General features: G+C 40.5%; 1 protein-coding gene across 1 annotated transcript in view; it reads left to right on the forward strand.

The window, feature by feature from the left end:
* SLC7A6 (solute carrier family 7 member 6) overlaps positions 1 to 22,845 on the forward strand; it is a 57,635-nt gene extending 34,790 nt beyond the window's left edge. The window contains exons 6-10 of the mRNA XM_048817181.2: positions 15,643 to 15,746; positions 16,782 to 16,878; positions 18,510 to 18,659; positions 19,579 to 19,762; positions 20,750 to 22,845. Coding sequence (XP_048673138.1) covers positions 15,643 to 15,746; positions 16,782 to 16,878; positions 18,510 to 18,659; positions 19,579 to 19,762; positions 20,750 to 20,841 — 627 coding nt within the window. The 3' untranslated portion in view covers positions 20,842 to 22,845. The remainder of the gene's footprint in view (positions 1 to 15,642; positions 15,747 to 16,781; positions 16,879 to 18,509; positions 18,660 to 19,578; positions 19,763 to 20,749) is intronic.
* Positions 22,846 to 23,141: the final 296 nt, after the last annotated feature.

Genomic DNA, 23,141 nt, shown 5'->3' on the forward strand with positions numbered 1-23,141 from the left:
ATGTTTTCCGAGCTCATGCAGTCCTCCCACACTGATAGGGCACAGCTGAATGCATGGAGGCATTCAGCGTTAAAGACTAGGAAAGCATTAAGTGAGCGCGAAGAGCGGTGGCAGGAGGCGATGCTAAGGCTAATTGGGGGAGCAAACGGACATGGTGAAGCATCTGGTGCAGCTGCAAGAAATCCAACAAGAGCACAGACCCCCACTGTATCCATTGTACAATCACCTGACCTCCTCCCCAAGTTCCATATCCTCCTCACCCAGATGCCCAAGAATGCGGCGGGGAAGCTCCGGGCACCCAGCCACTCCACTCCAGAGGATGGCCCAAGCAACAGAAGACTGTCATTCAAACAGTTTGATTTGTAGTGTGGCTACAATAAGCAATGTGGCCGTATCCTTCCCTCCTCCCCCACCCTACCTGGGCTGCCTTGTCAGTTATCTCCCTTTTTTTTAATTAACCTAAAGAAAGAATGCATGGTTTCAAAACAATAATTACTTTATTTTGAAGGTGGGAGGGTGCTTGGCTTACAGGGAATAAAAATCAGCAAAGGGGGCGGGTTTGCATCAAGGAGAAATACACACAACTGTCACACCGAAGCTTGGCCAGTCATGAAACTGGTTCTCTGATGTGCAGCGCGCCTTGCTGTGCTTTTCTAATCGCCCTGGTGTCTGGCTGCTCAAAATCGGACACCAGGCGATTTGCCTCAACCTCCCACCCTGCCATAAAAGTCTCCCCCTTACTCTCACAGATATTATGGAGCACACTGCAAGCAGCAATAACAATGGGAATGTTGGTTGCGCTGAGGTCTGACGTAGTCAGCAAACAGTGCCAGCGAGCTTTTAAACGTTCAAAGGCACATTCTACCACCATTCTGCACTTGTTCAGCCTGTAGTTGAACTGCTCCTTACTACTGTCCTGGCTGCATGTGTACGGCTTCATGAGCCATGGGAGCAAGGGTTAGGCTGGGTCCCCAGGGATAACTATTGGCATTTCAACATCCCCAATGGTAATTTTCTGGTCTGGGAAGTAAGTCCCTTCTTGCAGCTGCTTGAACAGCCCGGAGTTCCTAAAGATGCGAGCGTCATGCACCTTTGCTGGCCATCCCACGTTGATGTTGGTGAAATGTCCCTTGTGATCCACCAATGCTTGCAGCACCATTGAGAAGTACCCCTTGCGGTTTATGTTCTGGTTGGCAAGGTGGTCTGGTGCCAAGGTAGCAGTTATCCTTTTGGGTTTATAATTTCTGAAGTTCCCTTTCCATTATGATTGCTTTTCTAGACCCATCTTCTGCATTTGGCTATTACTGTTCTTGGGTGTTGAAGCCTGTCACTGCAAACTTCTCTTGCAGTGTAGAACTGGGAGCCTGATTGACTTTACCAGCCAGCATCCAACCCACTCTCTTTGGTTGTGTTGATATCTTCCAAAAAGACCAGTTTGGTAGGAAGGCATCTTCTTTGGCACCTGTTAATTTAAGAACTTCTAATTAGAGGCAGTAATGGGTCGCTGCTTTCAGACAGTGTGCTTATTGTACCAGAAGGACCTACAGCCCTTTTCACCAGGGGAGTAATAACTTCTGCAGTATCTATTTGTCATGTGCTGGTTGTTGAGATTTGCAGTGCTGCTCCCTGAAGCTCGATGCATGCCTTCACAAAGCATATTCTCTCTTCAAAAACAGACTCCAACGAGAGACTGATGAATTGGAATTAATTTGCAAACTGGATACAATTAACTTCTGCTTGAAGACTGGGAGTGGATGTGTCATTACACAAAGTAAAACTATTTCCCCATGTTTATGATCCAAGCGCCTTCCCCCTTCCCTCCCCTCCCCCCCCCCCCCCCCCCCCCCCCCCCGCTACTGTTCCTCACACGTTCTTGTCAACTGCTGGAAATGCCCCACCTTGATTATCACTACAAAAGGTTTTTTTCCCCCCCACTCTCCTGCTGGTAATAGCTCACCTTACCTAATCACTCTTGTTACAGTGTGTATGGTAACACCCATTGTTTCATGTTCTCTGTGTATCTAAATCTCCCCACTGTATTTTCTACTGAATGCATCCAGTGAATTGAGCTGTAGCTCACAAAAGCTTATGCTCAAATAAATTTGTTAGCCTCTAAGGTGCCACAAGTACTCCTTTTCTTTTTGTATATTCTCTCATTTCCCAATACGGAGTCAGATCAGACTAGGTTGTCGTTCAGGAGAGCAGTGTTTTCACTAACATTTCAGTTATTCATACTCTGCCTTCTTGCTGAGACTTGCCACTGTTAGTTAGTCTAACTGTGAGTATCTGCAGAAACAGTGTTATGAAGAAGAGGTTGCTTACTGGCCTAAGTTGTTCTCCAAATGTATTGCCTCTGCAGATTCAGGTGACTCTCCTTTCTCTCCTCTACTTTGGAGAGTTAAAGTATGAGCCTGAAGTTAGAGAAGAACTATGTAAGTTGGGGACTTATAATGTTGGTTCTAAACTCCATGAACAGAGATGCATGCACATGCCTTCCCAGTGGTGAGATTCTCTGAAATGAGTTTGTCACACAGTGAAGAGCACATGATCTCTCAGTGTAATATATGGAAGTAATACATTTTGGAGAACAAAAGTTATTTTGTTAAGTAACCTTTTTTAAAATTCCCTTATCTGCTTGTGAATCTTGTACTTTTCTGACTTAAAACCTGATTAGAATTTCTTTGATATGCAACATTGATTGTTGGATATAGGCATATTGAAAGAGTTCACTCAATCTGGGTTTATGGATCTTTTTACCAGTTCTTACTTGTTAATTAGTAGGTCCCTCAACTCTTCTCATTTTCAGCACTGAAATCACTAGCACACCTTTGGGGCTGTGTAAATAGAAATATTGCTGTTACTTTAACCCTTGAAGACTGCATTTATACTTGCAAACTTTTGAGAGGTAATTCACTGCCTATGCAGCTTCACCAGTGTAAACAGCCATGGAAACTATAGTATAGATGGGACTCGGGCATCTTTACCACAGTCCTCAAACCTAGTCCCTGTCTGTTACAGCTTCCACTGATGCTGCAATGGTGATGCTTTATAGCTAGAAAGGTTGTGAGTGTAGACACACCAAACAGGAGGTGTGAGATCAAGGGGTTGAACCCAATCTGGAGAGAAGGCTTGGCATATTAGTATAATTTTAAGGGAACACATTTTGTCCTTGCCTATTCTGCAGAATTTGTACCCGTTTCCAGCCTTGTTGCAGCTCCTACTCTAGGGTAAGGAGCAGTGTAAGCCCTAGTGAAAATGCTTGTGCCTTATCTACACCACTGTCATGAATTTCTGATCTGCGTAGCTGCACTGTTGGAAGGTGGGTATGCAATTTTGTTAGTGTAGATCCGGCCAAAGAGGCTGGGGTATATCCAGAAGAGCATATCCATGCAGTGGACTATATGCCATGCATGATTTTGGTGATTTAAGATCTTACTGAATGAACGATTCCACTCTGTACCTTGCACTGCAGCAGCATCTTCTGTCCCTGGGAAAAAGGAGGAGACATTTTCCATCTCAAATGATTTAAGAGGAGCAATGTGGGTTGCAGTGGGGACCAGCCAGAAGGATTATCACTGAAAGCAGAATTGAAAGACACTTTAAAAAACATAACACAAACTGCTATCTATTGCACCACCAGAAATTAGAGTACCCCATTACATTTCCAGTTGATGTAGTCACTCCTTTAGCGCAGGTCACTTGAATGTATTTGATCAAATTGAACAGACTTCACCCAATGTTTTTGTTTTGACAAACAAGCTTTCTGAGAGTGGCACAGAATTTTATGCACTCAGCAGTTTTGTTTTGTTCGGGTCTTTTGCACATGCAGCTTCCCTACTTGCAAATGAGGTTACCATGAGTCAGTTTCCTTATTTCCTTTAGGAAACAATCCTCAAAGGTCAGGAAACTAAAAGGGGGAAAACTGTTCTGTGTTCTCACACCAGATCTTTCTGTTCCCTGCCTCTGCCCTCCAGTACACAGACCTAGGCTGGCATGGGGAATCTAAAACAAAATGCTATACTGCACACACTTTTCTCTCTCTGGGGAGAGGAGGAGCAAGAACAAACCTACAGGGCAGATGTTAGTCGCTTAATGTATTACTGAAAGGGGCTCAGATACAAAAGTGATGAGAGCAATATAAGAACCTGTATAAATGGAACCTGGAACAGCTCACTCATGTCTGAGGCAAACCTGAAATGAGCTACACAAACCGGCACTGCAGAAGTCTTCAGTCTTATGCAGGGTAGGATCATCTTTGGTCTTTCAGTTTTGCATTAGTTCAGAATTCAGGAAAGGCTGACATCTATTTCCAGTTATCATAGAATCATAGAATATCAGGGTTGGAAGGGACCCCAGAAGGTCATCTAGTCCAACCCCCTGCTTGAAGCAGGACCAATTCCCAGTTAAATCATCCCAGCCAGGGCTTTGTCAAGCCTGACCTTAAAAACCTCTAAGGAAGGAGATTCTACCACCTCCCTAGGTAACGCATTCCAGTGTTTCACCACCCTCTTAGTGAAAAAGTTTTTCCTAATATTCAATCTAAACCTCCCCCACTGCAACTTGAGACCATTACTCCTCGTTCTGTCATCTGCTACCATTGAGAACAGTCTAGAGCCATCCTCTTTGGAACCCCCTTTCAGGTAGTTGAAAGCAGCTATCAAATCCCCCCTCATTCTTCTCTTCTGCAGGCTAAACAATCCCAGCTCCCTCAGCCTCTCCTCATAACTCATGTGTTCCAGACCCCTAATCATTTTTGTTGCCCTTCGCTGGACTCTCTCCAATTTATCCACATCCTCCTTGTAGTGTGGGGCCCAAAACTGGACACAGTACTCCAGATGAGGCCTCACCAATGTCGAATAGAGGGGGACGATCACGTCCCTCGATCTGCTCGCTATGCCCCTACTTATACATCCCAAAATGCCATTGGCCTTCTTGGCAACAAGGGCACACTGCTGACTCATATCCAGCTTCTCGTCCACTGTCACCCCTAGGTCCTTTTCCGCAGAACTGCTGCCTAGCCATTCGGTCCCTAGTCTGTAGCTGTGCATTGGGTTCTTCCGTCCTAAGTGCAGGACCCTGCACTTATCCTTCTTGAACCTCATCAGATTTCTTTTGGCCCAATCCTCCAATTTGTCTAGGTCCTTCTGTATCCTATCCCTCCCCTCCAGCGTATCTACCACTCCTCCCAGTTTAGTATCATCCGCAAATTTGCTGAGAGTGCAATCCACACCATCCTCCAGATCATTTATGAAGATATTGAACAAAACCAGCCCCAGGACCGACCCTTGGGGCACTCCACTTGATACCGGCTGCCAACTAGACATGGAGCCATTGATCACTACCCGTTGAGCCCGACAATCTAGCCAGCTTTCTACCCACCTTATAGTGCATTCATCCAGCCCATACTTCCTTAACTTGCTGACAAGAATACTGTGGGAGACCGTGTCAAAAGCTTTGCTAAAGTCAAGAAACAATACATCCACTGCTTTCCCTTCATCCACAGAACCAGTAATCTCATCATAGAAGGCGATTAGATTAGTCAGGCATGACCTTCCCTTGGTGAATCCATGCTGGCTGTTCCTGATCACTTTCCTCTCATGCAAGTGCTTCAGGATTGATTCTTTGAGGACCTGCTCCATGATTTTTCCAGGGACTGAGGTGAGGCTGACTGGCCTGTAGTTCCCAGGATCCTCCTTCTTCCCTTTTTTAAAGATTGGCACTACATTAGCCTTTTTCCAGTCATCCGGGACTTCCCCCGTTCGCCACGAGTTTTCAAAGATAATGGCCAATGGCTCTGCAGTCACAGCCGCCAATTCCTTTAGCACTCTCGGATGCAACTCGTCCGGCCCCATGGACTTGTGCACGTCCAGCTTTTCTAAATAGTCCCTAACCACCTCTATCTCCACAGAGGGCTGGCCATCTCTTCCCCATTTTGTGATGCCCAGCGCAGCAGTCTGGGAGCTGACCTTGTTAGTGAAAACAGAGGCAAAAAAAAGCATTGAGTACATTAGCTTTTTCCACATCCTCTGTCACTAGGTTGCCTCCCTCATTGAGTAGGGGCCCACACTTTCCTTGGCTTTCTTCTTGTTGCCAACATACCTGAAGAAACCCTTCTTGTTACTCTTAACATCTCTTGCTAGCTGCAGCTCCAGGTGCGATTTGGCCCTCCTGATATCATTCCTACATGCCCGAGCAATATTTTTATACTCTTCCCTGGTCATATGTCCAACCTTCCACTTCTTGTAAGCTTCTTTTTTATGTTTAAGATCCGCTAGGATTTCACCATTAAGCCAAGCTGGTCGCCTGCCATATTTACTATTCTTTCGACTCATTGGGATGGTTTGTCCCTGTAACCTCAACAGGGATTCCTTGAAATACAGCCAGCTCTCCTGGACTCCTTTCCCCTTCAAGTTAGTCCCCCAGGGGATCCTGGCCATCCGTTCCCTGAGGGAGTCGAAGTCTGCTTTCCTGAAGTCCAGGGTCTGTATCCTGCTGCTTCCCTTTCTTCCCTGCGTCAGGATCCTGAACTCAACCAACTCATGGTCACTGCCTCCCAGATTCCCATCCACTTTTGCTTCCCCCACTAATTCTACCCGGTTTGTGAGCAGCAGGTCAAGAAAAGCGCCCCCCCTAGTTGGCTCCTCTAGCACTTGCGCCAGGAAATTGTCCCCTACGCTTTCCAAAAACTTCCTGGATTGTCTATGCACCGCTGTATTGCTCTCCCAGCAGATATCAGGAAAATTAAAGTCACCCATGAGAATCAGGGCATGCGATCTAGTAGCTTCCGTGAGCTGCCGGAAGAAAGCCTCATCTACCTCACCCCCCTGGTCTGGTGGTCTATAGCAGACTCCCACCACTACATCACTCTTGTTGCACACACTTCTAAACTTAATCCAGAGACACTCAGGTTTTTCTGCAGTTTCGTACCGGAGCTCTGAGCAGTCATACTGCTCCCTTACATACAGTGCTACTCCCCCACCTTTTCTGCCCTGCCTGTCCTTCCTGAACAGTTTATAACCATCCATGATAGTACTCCAGTCATGTGAGTTATCCCACCAAGTCTCTGTTATTCCAATCACGTCATAGTTCCTTGACATCACCAGGACCTCCAGTTCTCCCTGCTTGTTTCCAAGGCTTTGTGCATTTGTATATAAGCACTTGAGATAACCTGCTGATCGCCCCTCATTCCCAGTATGAGGCAGGAGCCCTCCCCTCACAGACATTCCTGCCTGTGCTTCCTCCCGGTATCCCGCTTTCCCACTTACCTCAGGGCTTTGGTCTCCTTCCCCCGGTGAACCTAGTTTAAAGCCCTCCTCACTAGGTTTTAAAGCCCCCCCTCACTAAAGACCTTTTAGGACAGTGGTGTTTTGGAACGGTTAGTGTTGCATCATGATTCGTTGCAATGTCAGTGTCTGGTGATCTTTGTCATCTTGTTACAGTGCAAACTGAATGTTGTGAAGACAAAGTCCTTGTGTTGACATTCCTAAAATAAATGTAGGACTCTTATCTTCCTGCAACCCTCGCTTACTGAACATGGGACAGATCCTAAAACATGGAAGTACCCTGTGAATTTTGTTTTGTGGCAACATTTTATTGGAGGAGTTCTCACTGCTTCCAGTCAGACTTCTTTAAATAGAACTGTTTGTACAGAACTGTTGTTTCAGCATTTCAGGGGGCAGAGTAGTAGTCTTGCAAATCCTGTTCAGATGTTGAGTCCAGCTGTTAAAGTCAAGAAGCCAAACTAACTTTCCCACTGCAGGAAAAACAGATTTAATAAATCAGGCTTTTGTGTTTTAACAAAGTAGATTTTTTGAGTGTTTAATTTTGTGATCGTTCTTCTGGGATTAATTTGTCATAACATTTCAGTCGGAAAAAAATGCTAGCACTTCAGCTGAAAAATGTACAGCTAGAAGCTCCTGGCTGCTGTTCTTTCATTAAGGTGGTCTTAAAATGAAATTCAGAATTAAGGTTGCTAGCGGGGGGAAACAAATACACGTGTGTCTATAGTATGATAGTTGGGAGGGAGGCATTGTCCATAACTGAAGAGATTTATAATTCATTTATTTCATGTACTGTTTTCTGGCTATAGAAACAGTTCTAGTTCAGGACTTGTCAGATCATAGTGAGGATGATGATTTAATCTTAATGCTTCTTGCTCTTCAGACTTTCTCAGAAGAAACCCTGAGATTTATGCAATGGACCATCCCCATAATGTTGGTTTTCTCCTGTTATGGCGGACTAAATGCTTCTGTAATAGCTGTCTCCAGGTAGGCCCTTCTGTCACCCTCTGCATATTCCCTCAAATGCGCCATTCTTTCCCTTGTCTACTGCTTCACATGTCTGTAAAAATGAACTTGAACATTCACCAGAAGCAGTGGTAGGTAAAATGGAGTTGGTCAGCTCTCAGATGAGAGCTCCATGACTCATTTACTAATTGAGGATACGTTGTCATAAAAGTAATCACGCCTATAATGGAAAACAGTCTCTAATCCTTTTTCTTGTGCCATTGCACTTGATGATGTTGTTTTTGATCCCTGTTCTAGTATTTCTCTGCCCCCCTTCCATGATCCCCCCACAAAATACAAGTATAATGTTTTTTTCATGTGGCTGGTTTTGTTGCACCTCCATAAAATTTTACTGCCATGAGTAACTGTGTAGGGATTCTTTTATCATTTGTCAAAGAAAAATATAGCACAATCTTGAAGATACCTGCTGGTTTACAAAATAATTTACAACAAAAGTTGTAAGAAATTGAGTCTTCCTGTGGAAGTGAAAGATTTTATAAATATGCATTTATGAACTAAAAAATGCATTTTGTCTTGGAAGTAACAAAGAAACCAGGCAGACTTATTCACTGCAACTATGGAATTAGAAAACACATTTGATAGGTGCTCTTCATCTGTGCTTTGTCTGTTGAATTTGCACCACTGGAAATAAAAATTTAACCAGAAAGTTCAGGTGACTGACAAACTTGAAGAACTTAATTTGGCTGAAATATATTGTGGAAGATCTGCTTAGTGGAGCAAACTGAACTTCTTAAGAGTTCTTAAATTATAACACAATGGTTCCCTCCCACAGAAAATCCATAGTGGACAGACAACCTACCTATTGGGGGATGGGGGAGGGGAGGGAAAGGGGATTTCTTCCTAACTGCAGTTGGTTAACTTGCATCCTAACGTATGAATTTGTATAGGTTATAAATTTATCATCTATCTCTGTAACTCTAGCTAATGTAACTCTAGCTGTTAATCATCCATATAAATGTCAAATCACCTATATTAACAGGTGTCTTCATCTTGAATGGTCCCTTGAAATATGTGTTAACTACTTTTGCTAAACAATTTGTTCCATCTTGTATTTAGCTGTGACACTCTGAGTAAGTTTTCCAAGAACTGAAGAGCTCTTTGTAAGCTTGTCTGTCTCTCTCTCTCTCCAACAGAAGTTGATCCAATAAAAGATATTACCTCACCCATCATGTCTCTGTAATCTCCTAGAAAGCTTTTTGTCTCTGTGACATCTTGTGGAAGAGAGTTCCATAGTTAGTTGTGCGGTGGTGTGTGGGTTTTTAATCATATCCTTCATCAGATTTAAATTTTGGAGTCTCTTAATTTCATTTGGTCTTTGGATTGCTCAACTTTGGAGACCAGATTTCTTATTCTTCTATTGCAACAGTTGTCTGTAAGAATTTTCATCTCTTGACACAGCTTATTTGTTCTGAAGAATCTTTCAAAATTCCTTCATTATTCGATCATCAGCCATCACGTTCTTCCTTGATTCCTGATTCACCTGATTCCTCTGAGCTGGCTTTGCCTTAATTCCAGTAGGCATATGGATCTGATGATACAAAAGAGGCACCTATCGGTTTACATACTCCATGTGTAGGATGTTTGAAGACCAAGAAAGATACCCACTGGAATTACCAGTCAATTTGAATTGGGCAATCCAGGCTGGAGAACGATACCATAGGGATAACAATCTATTGTTATACTTAATAGCCCCCAGTTTTTGCAGTCAGATTTTTGCACTATTCAGTTCCTTTATGTACCCTCTTCTGTTTCCTCCCACTCATTTTTATCATCTGGTATAATGGACTGTAATCAGCTTTGCATAATTCTCCTTTACTCAAGGACTTTTTTGATGGACAAGCAATAGGTAGCCTATTGGATAAGGAAAATTTTATAATTATTTTGATCAATCATTGTAAAGGACAGATAAGTAGACTTAGCCTCCTGAGTTGGCAGACTTTCATGACAGCTTCTATGAGGCTGGATTATGTAAATCCCAAAATAGCTTTGCTTTCTTTGCACATGGTATCATATCTCTGGCTTTAGAGAGAGGCAGTTACCTCTTGTTTTGAAGGGTATAGTCTTTGTGGACGTCCTATATGCTACTGCTTTTTTACAGGGCCAGGATCTGTTTCAGTATGGGGGATTTCTTGTCTACACGCTGTATTTTCATTCTGTGAGGCAAAGAAGGAAAGAAGCAAATAATTTAGGGCAGAAAATTCCAAATGAAGTAGGTGGGGAGACATGAAGCCAATGCTGCATGTTCCTATGCAAGAGTGACCTCTGCAGACAGCTCTGTGCCTTAGGGTCTCTGGATGACAGCAAGAGGACAAACCACTCTTTGCAAAAAAGCCCCAATTTGAGACAGCGGATAGCTGCAGCGTTATTAATGTTGCCTTTAGCCACATTAGCGTCAGCTTTGCACTTGTACTTCCCACACAGAAAGAACCATGTTGACAGGGGAGAGCCAGAGGCTGGGCAATACAAAGTTTATATGTTGAATCCTTGCAATGGTCAGTTTTCATTGCTCACATTTGGAAGGCTGTTTTCTCCCTTTTTGAGGCCAGAATCCTCTGTGTCTCTCTCCACCCTCATGGAAGCAGTGAGAGAACTCTGAAGTTCACCTTAATACATTATCTAAGTTTTCTTACACATTTCCTATAAGTTTTTATTGATTTGGCTTTTGTCCTGACTTTACTATTTCCCCCTTCTGGTGGCTAACATGAACGGATTTAATCCATCTTTTGCCTACAAAGGAAACCTTAATTAGGATTTATTTGGAAAAGATAAAAACAAAATGATGAAAACGCAAAAAAGGGCCCCATTAAAAATCAAAGTAGTTATAGACACAAACAGTACAGAATAAAGCCTGGATTTCTGTATTTTGAACTGAGGGCTCTTTACAAAGAATAATCTTGGTGACCTTTTTAACAAGTGAGGTAATATGAAGCAGCAAGAGGTATCACATTAAATATTTTCTTTGGAGCCTTGGGGCAATAGTTGATATTAAATGTGACCATTTAAAGAAGCAAATGTCTTCTTTTTTTTGCATTCACTTTTTCCTCTGTAGCTACTTAATAATGAGGGAATTATACCACGGTGTACAATTTTTCTGGAGACTTAAGAAGGAAAGGCAACTTTAAGTTTTACCTATGCAATTGTCTAAGGACTTGTCTACACAGTGGGATAATGTGCTGTAAGAGGGTGTGATTTTTAAAGCACGCTAAGTTGCTGTGCATTAAGACCTTTCTGGTATACACTAAAGGTCCCCTGGTGTGTTTTAATGTAGTACTACTACTAGCAAAGTCTGCATGGACCAGTTCAAGTCCAGCATGTTAGTTCATTTTAGAAATCACACCCCCACAGAATGCTTTAAACAACCATGTAGTCAGGCCCTGAGTAGCTTTTAACCTGTTTGTGCAGACTTCTGTAAGCATGAATACATTTTTGCTTTGGCACATCGTATCAAGAAATTCATTCCCCTGTGCTGATGCTCAATTAAATTTGCTCAGAGTTACATAGAGATGGAATACATTTTGGTTTATACTGCAGGTCATCACATGCAGCTAAGCAGAATTGAGTTCAGAACCTTAAACTGGCTGGACTACTTAAATGCTGGAGAAAGCACTTTGCTGCCTAAAAGTTTGGACAGGGTACTCAAGGATAGGCAAGCTTTTTTTTGTGTTTACAAAAATTCAGTCGCATGAAAAAATAAACCTGAAACTCTCTAGTTCAGATTTTGCCCAATTTGGGCCTCGTGAAATTTCTTTAAACTACACATATCTTGGCCATGATGAGATATCGCTTGCGTCTAGAGCCAACTGAGGAAGATAGGAGATGAAGCGTTCTGTGCTGCTTTAGGTGGTGGTTGAGAAGAAGCCAATTAAAAATATTTCAGTCCACCTTTAACTCCAGATGTCTTTGTACACTGTGAACAAAGTGCAGTGCTGAATATTTACCCATTTTGAGTGACCGGCTTAGTCCATAGTTTCATGAGTGAAAAGCCACCTGAAAAGGGCGTATTGTGGGGGTCAAAATACTAACAGCTAGTGGTTCACTGTTGGCCTGAAAATGAATATTTATGACTGACAAGACAGAAAACACGCAGGAAGCAGGGACTGATTTTTGCGGCTCTTGCTATTTGGTATCTTGCTCTTGAGGCTGAAGAAGGAAACAAAGAAACAATTTGGGGAGGAGTTACTGGAAATGTTTAGATGACCATGCATACCTACATATGTACTATGTAAATACAGAAATATAAAATACCTACTGTATGTGCAACAAAGAAGGTTGATATCTCCTGCAACTAGTTGTGTGCTGTGACTGTCACTTGGATACCAACTAGCTGTTTCTTCCTTTATAGATATAAAAAAAAGTGTGCATTCGTAGCCTGTAAATGACGTAGAATGATTTAGTGCAGCAATTGATTGATATAATGCAAGACACTAAGTAGCCACTGCCATCACTACTAGTTTTTTCCAGTAAATGGTATAATAGAAGTAATGTGCCATTTGATAAAATTCAGCAAAGAAATAATTGATAGGACTGTCAAGCGATTAAAAAAATTAATTGCGATTAATCGCATTGTTAATAATAGCATACCATTTATTTAAATATTTTTAGATGTTATCTACATTTTCAAACGTATTGATTTCAGTTACAACACAGAATACAAAGTGTACAGTGCTCACTTTATATTTTTTTGATTACAAGTATTTGCACTGTAAAAAAACGAGATAGTATTTTTCAATTCACCTCATACAAGTACTGTAGTGCAATCTCTTTTATCATGAAAGTTGAACTTACAAATATAGATTTACGTACAAAAAAAGGCACTCAAAAACAAAACAATGTAAAACTTCAGAGCCTACAAGTCCACTCAGTTCTACTTCTTGTTCGGCCAACTGCTCAGACAAGCAAGTGTGTTTACATTTGCAGGAGATAATGCTGCCTGCTTCTTGTTTGCAGTGTCATCTGAAAGTGAGAACAGGCATTCTCAGGGCACTGTTGTAGCCAGTGTCGCAAGATATTTATGTGCCAGATGTGCTAAAGATTCATATGTCCCTTCATGTTTCGGCCACCATTCCAGGGGACATGCTGATGATGGGTTCTGCTCGATAAGAATCCAAAGCAGTGCAGACCAACGCATGTTCATTTTCATTATCTGGAGTCAGGTGCCACCAACAGAAGGTTGATTTTCTTTTTTGGTGTTTCGGGTTTGGTAGTTTCCACATCAGAGTGTTGCTCTTTTAAGACTTCTGAAAGCATGCTCCACACCTTGTCCCTCCCAGATTTTGGACTGCACTTCAGATTCTTAAACCTTGGGTTGAGTGCTGTAGCTATCTTTAGAAATCTCACATTGGTACCTTCTTTGCGTTTTGTCAAATCTGCAGTGAAAATGTTCTTAAAATGAACAACTTGTGTGGGGTCATAATCCGAGACTGCTATAACGTGGAACATATGGCAGAATGTGGGTAAAACAGAGCCGGGGAGACACAATTCTCCCCCAAAGAGTTCAGTCACAAATTTTATTAACGCTTTTTTTTTTTTCTTTTAACGGGCACCATCAGCACGGAAGCATGTCCTCTGGAATAGTGGCCAGAGCATGAAGTGGCATATGAATGTTTAGCATATCTGGCACGTAAATACCTTGCAATGCCGCTACAAAAGTGCCATGCAAATGCTTGTTCTCACTTTCTGGTGACATTGTAAATAAGAAGATGGCAGTATTATATCCTGTAAATGTAAACAAACTTGTTTGTCTTAGCGATTGGCTGAACAAGAAGTAGGACTGAGTGGACTGGTAGGCTCTGAAGTTCTACATTGTTTTTGAGTGCAGTTATGTAACAAAAAATCTACATTTGTAAGTTGTACTTTCATGACAGAGATTGCACTGCAGTACTTGTAAGAGGTGAATTGAAAAATACTATTTCTTTTGTTTTTAATTTTGACAGTGCAAATATTTGTAATAAAAAATAATATACACTTCGATTTCAATTACAACACAGAATACAAAATATATATGAAAATGTAGAAAAACATCCAAAATATTTAATAAATGTTAATTGATACTCTATTGTTTAACAGTGCGATTAAAACTGCGATTAATCGCGATTTGCTTTTTTAATCACGATTAATTTTTTTCAGTTAATCGCGTGAGTTAACTGTGATTAATCGACAGCCCTAATTGATAGCTTCCATATTTGGAATGAAGGCTTTCTTCCCCCCCAGCTGAACACAACTCTGGGAGGATAAGGGATTTTTTTTGGGGGGGGGGCAGGGGGCATAGCTTCCCTTCCATCCTCTAGCACACACTCCAGGTAGGGGGAGAGAAACTATTGTATCTAAGCAATTGTCTTTCATTATATATTAATCCACTTGATTTTTTTTTTTTTAATATTCTGAGACCGGATATTCTAAGAGATTCTCTCCAATTTCCTTCACCTGGGGGAAATAGATTATGCTGAACAGGACATTATCCAACGTGCTCTCTAGCAAATTCTGCTATTAAACATTTGCATGATAGTTTCCAGAGCATTGGCATCTGGAGGCTTTGCTCATTCACCTACTAAGAAATCCTGTGCGCCTGGCCACTTTGCTCTAGAGTCACTGGTATTGGCAATCACTGCAATGGCACATAAGTGGTCTGGCAGCATCAGCAGTGAGGAAGCTGCTCTGCCAGCTACGGTGTTTGAGGACCAAAGCCCTTGCAGTTCAGAGAAGGGGAAGGGCTGCCTAAGGGACAGAATGTGCTAGTTTGGGGAGAGGGGGAGGGAGTAGAAGGGAAAAGAAAAATAAGGATTATAGACTGGCTTAGAGAACAGTAACTTTATAGAAATGCTCATGTGAGGGTTTTGGGAAGAAGTTCCCTCAGTTGGTATTTCAGAAGGCAAAGCACACCTTCCTATTTGGATCTCAGATTGTATGTATGTTTTTCCCTTGGAGCCGTATTTATTTGTTGCTCTGGAAGCCAGTCTGTTATGTTGACTTTTTATAATTAAGGTGTATCACACAGCATATTATGTGGGTGAGCAAGAGAAACCAAAGCAATTTAGAAATCTGTCTTATATTTATGAGCACAATTCTTTGTGAATTGCTTAAAGAAAAGACTTCTTGGGTTCACCGAGCAGTAAACCCAAACTAAATTGCCTGACTTGAGCTTCATTTTGTGTATAACTAAAATAGGTGAAAGGAATTGCTGCCAATTTATACAGCTCTGTGGAAGATTATTAATGTAAGTGTTATGCTGGTTTTTTTTCTCACACAAATCTTATTAAAAACAGGTTTAATTTTACTGTTCCATTTATGTCCTGCCATTGCAAACATTTTAATTTTTTCCCTTGTCTTCATTCATTAGACATTTGCTGACCAGGTGTTTGGCATTTTCAGCTGGACAGTTCCTGTTGCTGTAGCTGTTTCATGTTTTGGTGGACTTAATGCATCAATTTTAGCATCATCTAGGTAATACACATTTTGGTTCTGTTTTAAGATGTTCATAAGCACTCTTGGCCAACTTAGTGTATCACACACAAAATAGATGAACACTTTTAATGTCCATGCCATTAAAGAATATCGCAATAAAATAACTGTCCTCAATAGACTTTTTAGTTTGTGTATTCCGTATCACTAGTTTGTCCCATTTCTTCCCCCCCGTATCCCCTCCCACTCCCAAAAGGTGACTGCATAGCAATATGAACAATACATTGTAAGGTATAATAAATGTTGTATAGTAGGTAATCAACCACATTGTTTCATGCCCTTGGTCAAGAATTGATTATTCTCTAGTTTTCTTGTGGAGTTAATAACTTAATTTTCTTGTTTTCCTGTTTAAATACTGTGTTTAAAGTGTAAAAATGTAATACATTTTTGATCTTGTGTGTGAAGCTTTAAAAGTTTTAATTTGTATGACAGCCTTTTTAAAGCTTCAGATATGTCATGGAAACTTTCTCCTATGCATTGACTACAGACATGACCAGTACAAGCTTCAAAAGAGTTTTTATAATACCTATAAAATCTTGTTTGTCCATTAAAATGCATATTTAACCTCCCCCTACTGAAAAGAAACGTTATTTTGAAATTACACAATAGATAAACTTAGAACACTGTTAAAATTATTTATAGAAATTCTTATGTACAGTCACCTCCTTCAGGATCTGATCATAAATCATTTCTCATTGTTACGTCATGAAAATTACTAACTTGATGTCAATACTTAAAATTGTACCAGAATGTTTAACTAACTGTATACAGCTGTAATTGTGGATGGTTTGTGCCTCATAACAATGAAAACCTACTTCAGTAATTACAGAAGTTTACCTTTTAAAAAAAAAAAAAACAGCACTAATGTGTAGAGATTTACTTATACAGACCTACATACAGTACAAGAATAGTTGAATACACATGCAAGTTTATTTGAGGTTGTTCTCATAACACGTTTTTACACAGCTCTCTTTCTTTCCTTGGGTCAAGATTTACTTTTTCTTGTGTCCTTTACAGGCTGTTTTTTGTAGGATCCCGGGAAGGTCATCTCCCTGATCTATTGTCCATGATCCATATAGGGAGGTTCACACCTGTACCAGCGCTGCTCTTTAATGTAAGTTGCTGCTGCTGCTTTTAAGCTGTATGGAAGTATTTGGGATATGAAATAGATCCAAAAAGGAATTTTTTTACTTGGGTTGGAGTTCATTGACAGATAAGGTCTGTACTGTATACTACATTAAATGATCTTTCACTTGTATGACTTAACAATTAATTAGTCTCTGGAGAGTTACATTAGGTTGATAATTCCTAAAAATTCTTAACGTAAGTCAAACTACAAAGTCTCTAACTATAAAGAAAACTGGAACGGGAATAAAGTGACTGAATACTTTGGCTTTGTTGCTGTTGGGTGCAGTTCTTTGCAGACTTCCATTTCTCATGAACAAGGTAAGACTAAAGCTAGTCTAAGATCCATCTTAAATTTTCTTTGACTTCTTGTTAGCAAATCAAATAGATAATACAGTCAGGCTATTTAGTCATCAGGATATGATTGAGTTATGTAAAGTAAAAATCCAGCTGTTTATGAACTCCTTTATGCTCTGGTAAACTTACTTACAGGGTCAAAATACATTAAGCATCTTTGTCAGTAGCTAGTGTGACAGGGTCGGGCCAGATGGCTACAGGAGAGTGATCGAAGGCAGATACATTAGCCCCAGGTTAAGTAGGTCCCTTTTCCCCGGGTAAGGTAACGGGGAAGGTTCCAGAACAATCAGGAACTTTCTGGAAACCATTAAGGCAGACAGGCTGATTAGAACACCTGCAACCAATCAAGAAGCTGCTAGAATCAATTAAGGCAGGCTAATCAGGGAACCTGGGTTTAAAAAGGAGCTCACTTCAGTTTGTGGTGCGTGCAAGGAGCTGGGAGCAAGAGGCACAAGAAGCTGAGAGGGAGAAGGCGTACTACTGGAAGACTGAGAAGTACAAACATCAGACATCAGGAGGAAGGTCCTGTGGTGAGAATAAAGAAGGTGTTGGGAGGAGGCCATGGGGAAGTCACCCAGGGAGTTGTAGCTGTCACGCTGCTGTTACAGGAGCCACTGTAGACAACTGCAATCCACAGGGCCCTGGGCTGGAACCCGGAGTAGGGGGCAGGCCCGGGTTCCCCCATCCCTCCAACTCCCTACTTGATACCGGAGGAGTTGACCTGGACTGTGGGTTCCACCAGAGGGGACGGTCTCTGGCCTGTTCCCCGATCCACTAGGTGGATCAGCAGAGACTGCAGGGATTGTTCTTCCTTTTCCTCGTGCTGGCCAGTGATGAGTGAATGGCAGATTTGAGCCACGAAAGTGGCCAAACTGACGGCTGCTGTGAACCTCTGAGGTGAGAAAATCCGCCAATAAGCACAGGACCCACCAAGGCAGAGGAGGAACTTTGTCACACTAGGTAGCTGGACTTTCTTGTTAAATTCAGCACTTTCTTGCAATTCACCAAAGATGAAAGTGAATAAACGTAATCCTTGTGTTCCCACCACCTTGGGAAATCTCAGTAAAATCCCATCTCTAGGAATAATCAGAAATAATTGTTTCCACCCCAAAAGTTCATTTCTGTAAGGGTGAAGTCTGTAAGTATATAATCATATAAAGAACTCCGGCATGAAAGATGACATTAATATACAAAGCAAAAAAATAACTTGAAAAACCAATGTCACTTATAGTTCTTCATGATACTCATGTTTTTTCCCAACAGTGTACTATGGCCCTCATTTATCTGACTGTAGAAGATGTTTTCCAGCTTATTAACTACTTCAGTTTCAGTTACTGGTTTTTTGTGGGACTATCAATAGCTGGGCAATTATACCTCCGCTGGAAGGAACCAAATCGACCCAGGCCTCTCAAGGTACAAATTAATGAATTAATATAAGCAGAATTAGTTTATTTTTAAGATCTTTCCCCTCCCTCAATACATCCTACAGCACTTGTCTGAAATTTGAACCCATATGCATTATGTCTGAAGTGTTAGATTGTAAACTCTCAGGGCATTTTGTAAAATGCCGTGCGTTGCTGTTAAATGCTCAGTAAATATTCCTGTTCTAGCAGACTGGCTCAACTACTAGGTGAAAATGACTGACGGATATTCCTCTTCATTTTTTCAGTTCAATCACTAGTTCATCGTTCTGCCATCTGAAAAATGGTTCATGTGGTTGAAATCAGGAGCTACTCTTGCTCTTTGGATTATAGGCCAATGGATTATGGCTTTCTATCGCTCTTCCCCTCTTCCTTAGTCCCAGCACTATTGTGTGAAAATTAGGGAGGGCAAATTAATCATGCTGGTAGCACCTTTGCTACCAAGGCAATATTTGGAGCTGTTGTGGTATGTCTGAATTCTTAATTCCTTTAGCACCTTTCTCTGGTAAAGTTTGATGCACTTCATTAAACTAACCATGCCATTCTTGACTCTCGAAAGGCAATGTCTCAGTGCGGTGGATTTGTCTAAAAGCCACTCTGCTGCAGTAAAAAGCTTCTTTCAACATTGCATAGATATAATCTTACACTGTTGCACATGTGAATCTTAGCTACTGTTCTGTGGGTCTGCTGTATGGAGTACTGTCCTTGTATCCACTTAACATGTTTCTAACTAGCCAAATACAAGTCCACTCTGTGCTGTTGTGTGTATGGGAATTAAAAACCTGATTTGGAAAAATGTTATGTATTGAAAATTGCAATTACAGAAAATCGCATTCCCATCAGAATGCATGTAACTGTTGCTATATGAAAGCATTCCAAGAATGTCCTAATCTTTTTCTCCTTTTCTACAGCTGGGCCTGTTTTTCCCAATAGTTTTCTGTATATGCTCAATATTTCTGGTGGTGGTGCCTCTGTATAGTGACACCATTAATTCATTGATCGGAATTGGCATTGCTATATCTGGAATTCCAGTCTATTTCATTGGAGTCTACTTGCCCATATCCAGAAGGCCTCCATTTATCAACAACATCTTAGGTAAGCACATGTAGATTGGAAGTTCACTATTTGCTAGGCTTGAATGAAGACCTTTACAATAAATTTTAAATTAGTGTGAGTGGTCATACATGAGCTGAATGGCAGTGATGGGGGGGGGGGGGGGGATATTTCATTATTTCTGTATTTTACATTTAGTGTATATTTTATAGCTTCTATCAATCTCATTATATGTGTATCTTATTAAACACATTGAAAAATCTAAATCCTAAAGCAAGGCTGGCTGTAATTCTAAAATCACTAAATCTTTCTGGACTCAAGCAAACATGTTGTCTTACTTCACTTTAGTTGGAGCTTAGATTGATCAGCTGCTTGAAAATATGTAATGTTTATGCTATTCAAAAAAAAAAAAATCTTCTCTGGAGCTTTGCCTGCCAGTATCCCTTTGTTGAATTGTCCAGTTAAGGATTACTCAATCTTCTCTTGCAGCCTACTGCTTTGTTTTTTACAGTTCAGTAAAAGTTCCCACAGGGGTTGTTCATAAATCCTCCCTTAAATGAAATAGGTTACATGGCTTCATCAGTCAGTACATGGATCAATTATCAAACCTTATTAATTTCTTAAACGTATACAGAAGTCCTTTTTCCTTCCCCCACACACTATTTGAAGCTTTTGGTTTGTAAGCCTTATCTTTCTCTTTTAGCAGGGAAAACAAATTTCAGTGTATTGTATACCCTACAGGATCCTGGGAGAAAAAACTATGTCACCATTAGGACAGCGTTTAAACATACTGTTGGTTTGTTTTTTAAAAAAAAAGGTCAGACTAGACCAAAAATGGAACTTTACCTTGTGTTGCAAATGTATCCTCTTTGTGGTATATTTTAAAGAAAATAGAACTAAACCCACTTCAAGACTAATTTTCACTGATCTATATGTAGTCCAGTTGGCTTAAAGTTCTGTTTAAATAATTTGCTGCTTTTATGATAAACCAGGTGAATATCAAAGTATTATCTTCAATTTCCTATGCAGGTGCTATCACTCAAGACATCCAGGTACTTTGTAACAGTGTTTTGACAAAGATGGACAGTAAAGATAAGAAATTAGAGACCAAAACTAACTAAAAATATAAAGCAATTCCAAAAACAGCAGAGAACCAAGCAAGAGTTACTAACAGGAACAAAAAGGATCAACAGGAAATATGTGGCAACTGAAGAACCGTTGGAGCCAGGATATACCAGCTGTTCAAACTGAAGAGGGGGGATGCTTGGGTGCATCTTGGTCTGTAGTTGAAGTACTGTCAATTCACATTATTATGAGTAATCATTAGCCAGTCACTTCAGACATGGAAACGGTGTCTGAACTATTCATTATTGTTTGAGGCCAATGGAAAATCTCTTAAAAATGGGATTTAAGTAGTAAGAGGGGAAACAGATTCTAGAATAGTAGCGCTGAGTGATCAAATTAAACGTACATTGGAGAACTAGGTAGCAGAATAATGAATCCTTTTAAGTACAATTCAAAACTTAAGTCAGAAGTGACCAAAAGCCATTCATATCTGATGGATGCTCAGTGGGCTATGTGAAGTGACTTGCTTGGGAATCTGCCCCTTATCCCAGAAGACAAGCGTCCATAACAAACATTATCACTGGCAGTTGCAGCAGATTGAATTGGCGTATAAAGACTGACCTACCCTTTCTCCTCTAGAAACTATCATTTCAGTGAAAAGTGGTGGGGTCTGCAGAGAGAGAACTTCAGTCTCCAAAGCCGTTTTGTTCTGCACCTTTCACATGCTCTAAATTGCCTTTTTACAGAAAAAACTTAGACTTGATTAAAATGTTACATCTATGTATGGATTGTTACTGGTTTTGTGGTGATGATTGATTTGTTTCTAAATGGTTCAAATAGAACCCCAAAAAGTAAAATACTTAAGAGGCAAAAACTTAAAAGCTTCCATATTTAATCGTTTCTTAAATGAGTTTACAAGCATGGTTACAGCAAAGAGACTAGAATTTTCAGTTTCTGATTTTCAGTACTGTTCACCAGAGGCAATACTTTTACATATTATAAAGACTTGTAATACCACAGCTGTCATCTCAGTTTGAATATTAGATATATACTAGTAACTGGCACAGAAGAGAAATCTATTTGTACATAGCATTCAACTGTGGGAAACATTGTGGGGAAAGGGGAAACATATTCTTGATCTGATGTGCTATTAGTTCACCTCAACAGCTAGTAATAAAAGTTAGAAATAATTGTACTACTGAGGTAAAGATCAAATCACCTTCAAGGTACTGGGGTTCTTCTAATCATACCTTCTTGCTGGGTCTGCTCCTAGTCACTTTACATACCAGTGTTAGACAATATTGTAAATATAACACACATTGAGAGCTGAAACACCTGGGTATCATTTGGTTTTAGAGGTTAAAGGTTTTAGAGGTTCAAAATTATGATTAGCGGGGCAGCAAACTATAGTCCTGTGGTGCAGTATGGATACACGTCTGCTTACTTGCCTGTGCTTGAGAGATTCAAATACTATAAAACCAATTTTGTCACAACTATCGCTAAAGTAAGATGAAATACAGCTGCAAAAATGGGGCTTGTGTTGTGTCGCCTTTGTGGCACACAGTGGGATGAACCTGTTTTGCAATCTTGTTAAATATTTTACTAGCTATATCTCAACTTATTATTTAAAACATTAGTCTTTTTTTAAACTAGGTAAATGGGAACCTTGCAATCTTAGTTACTTTCTATTCCATGCTAATTTATTTCTCTGTAGCTGAAGAGTGAGGTTTAAAATAAATCCCATCAAACCAACAGCACACTGAATTGAAAGCGTCTCTTTTGGAGTCTAACATCTCCAACTATATTTTAAAACAACATCAGAGGTATTTAATTCTCTGGCACTTATTTTAAGTGTGCCATAACTTGTACGTCATCTCAATTGTAGTTTTATTTTTATGTAAACTTGCAGGTTTTTGCTAGGTTTAGAAAGCAATACTTTTAATTTACCATCTTATTCCTAGTAAATTGAAGCAAAGTCCAGTCCAGGAGTTTATTTAAACCTCAAACCTTTTCCTTGTTTCATCTGATCATTTAATAAAAAGTGGCATTTAGCACTTAAATCTTGCTGTGGCTTATTACAATCCAATGTACTATTATGACAAATTCTATACATTTAAGTTGGAGATTTGTTTAAAGGATTATAGTAGGCAGTTCAAGATTTCTCCAACATGCTGTGGTTTCATTAAGAACTTTGCGCATAGCTTCTGGGAGGGCTTAGGATAGGCTTTAACGTTAAATAAAAAAAAAAGTCTCAAATTCAACTATGCTGAAGTCCTTTTCAGTGATGGGAATTAAGTGCTCCTTACAGTTAGTGCTATAAGTCAGATTCTGATAAATGCAATGGTTTTCATTAATT

This window comes from Caretta caretta, chromosome 12 (assembly GCF_965140235.1).
Source record: "Caretta caretta isolate rCarCar2 chromosome 12, rCarCar1.hap1, whole genome shotgun sequence".
Taxonomy (NCBI): domain Eukaryota; kingdom Metazoa; phylum Chordata; order Testudines; family Cheloniidae; genus Caretta; species Caretta caretta.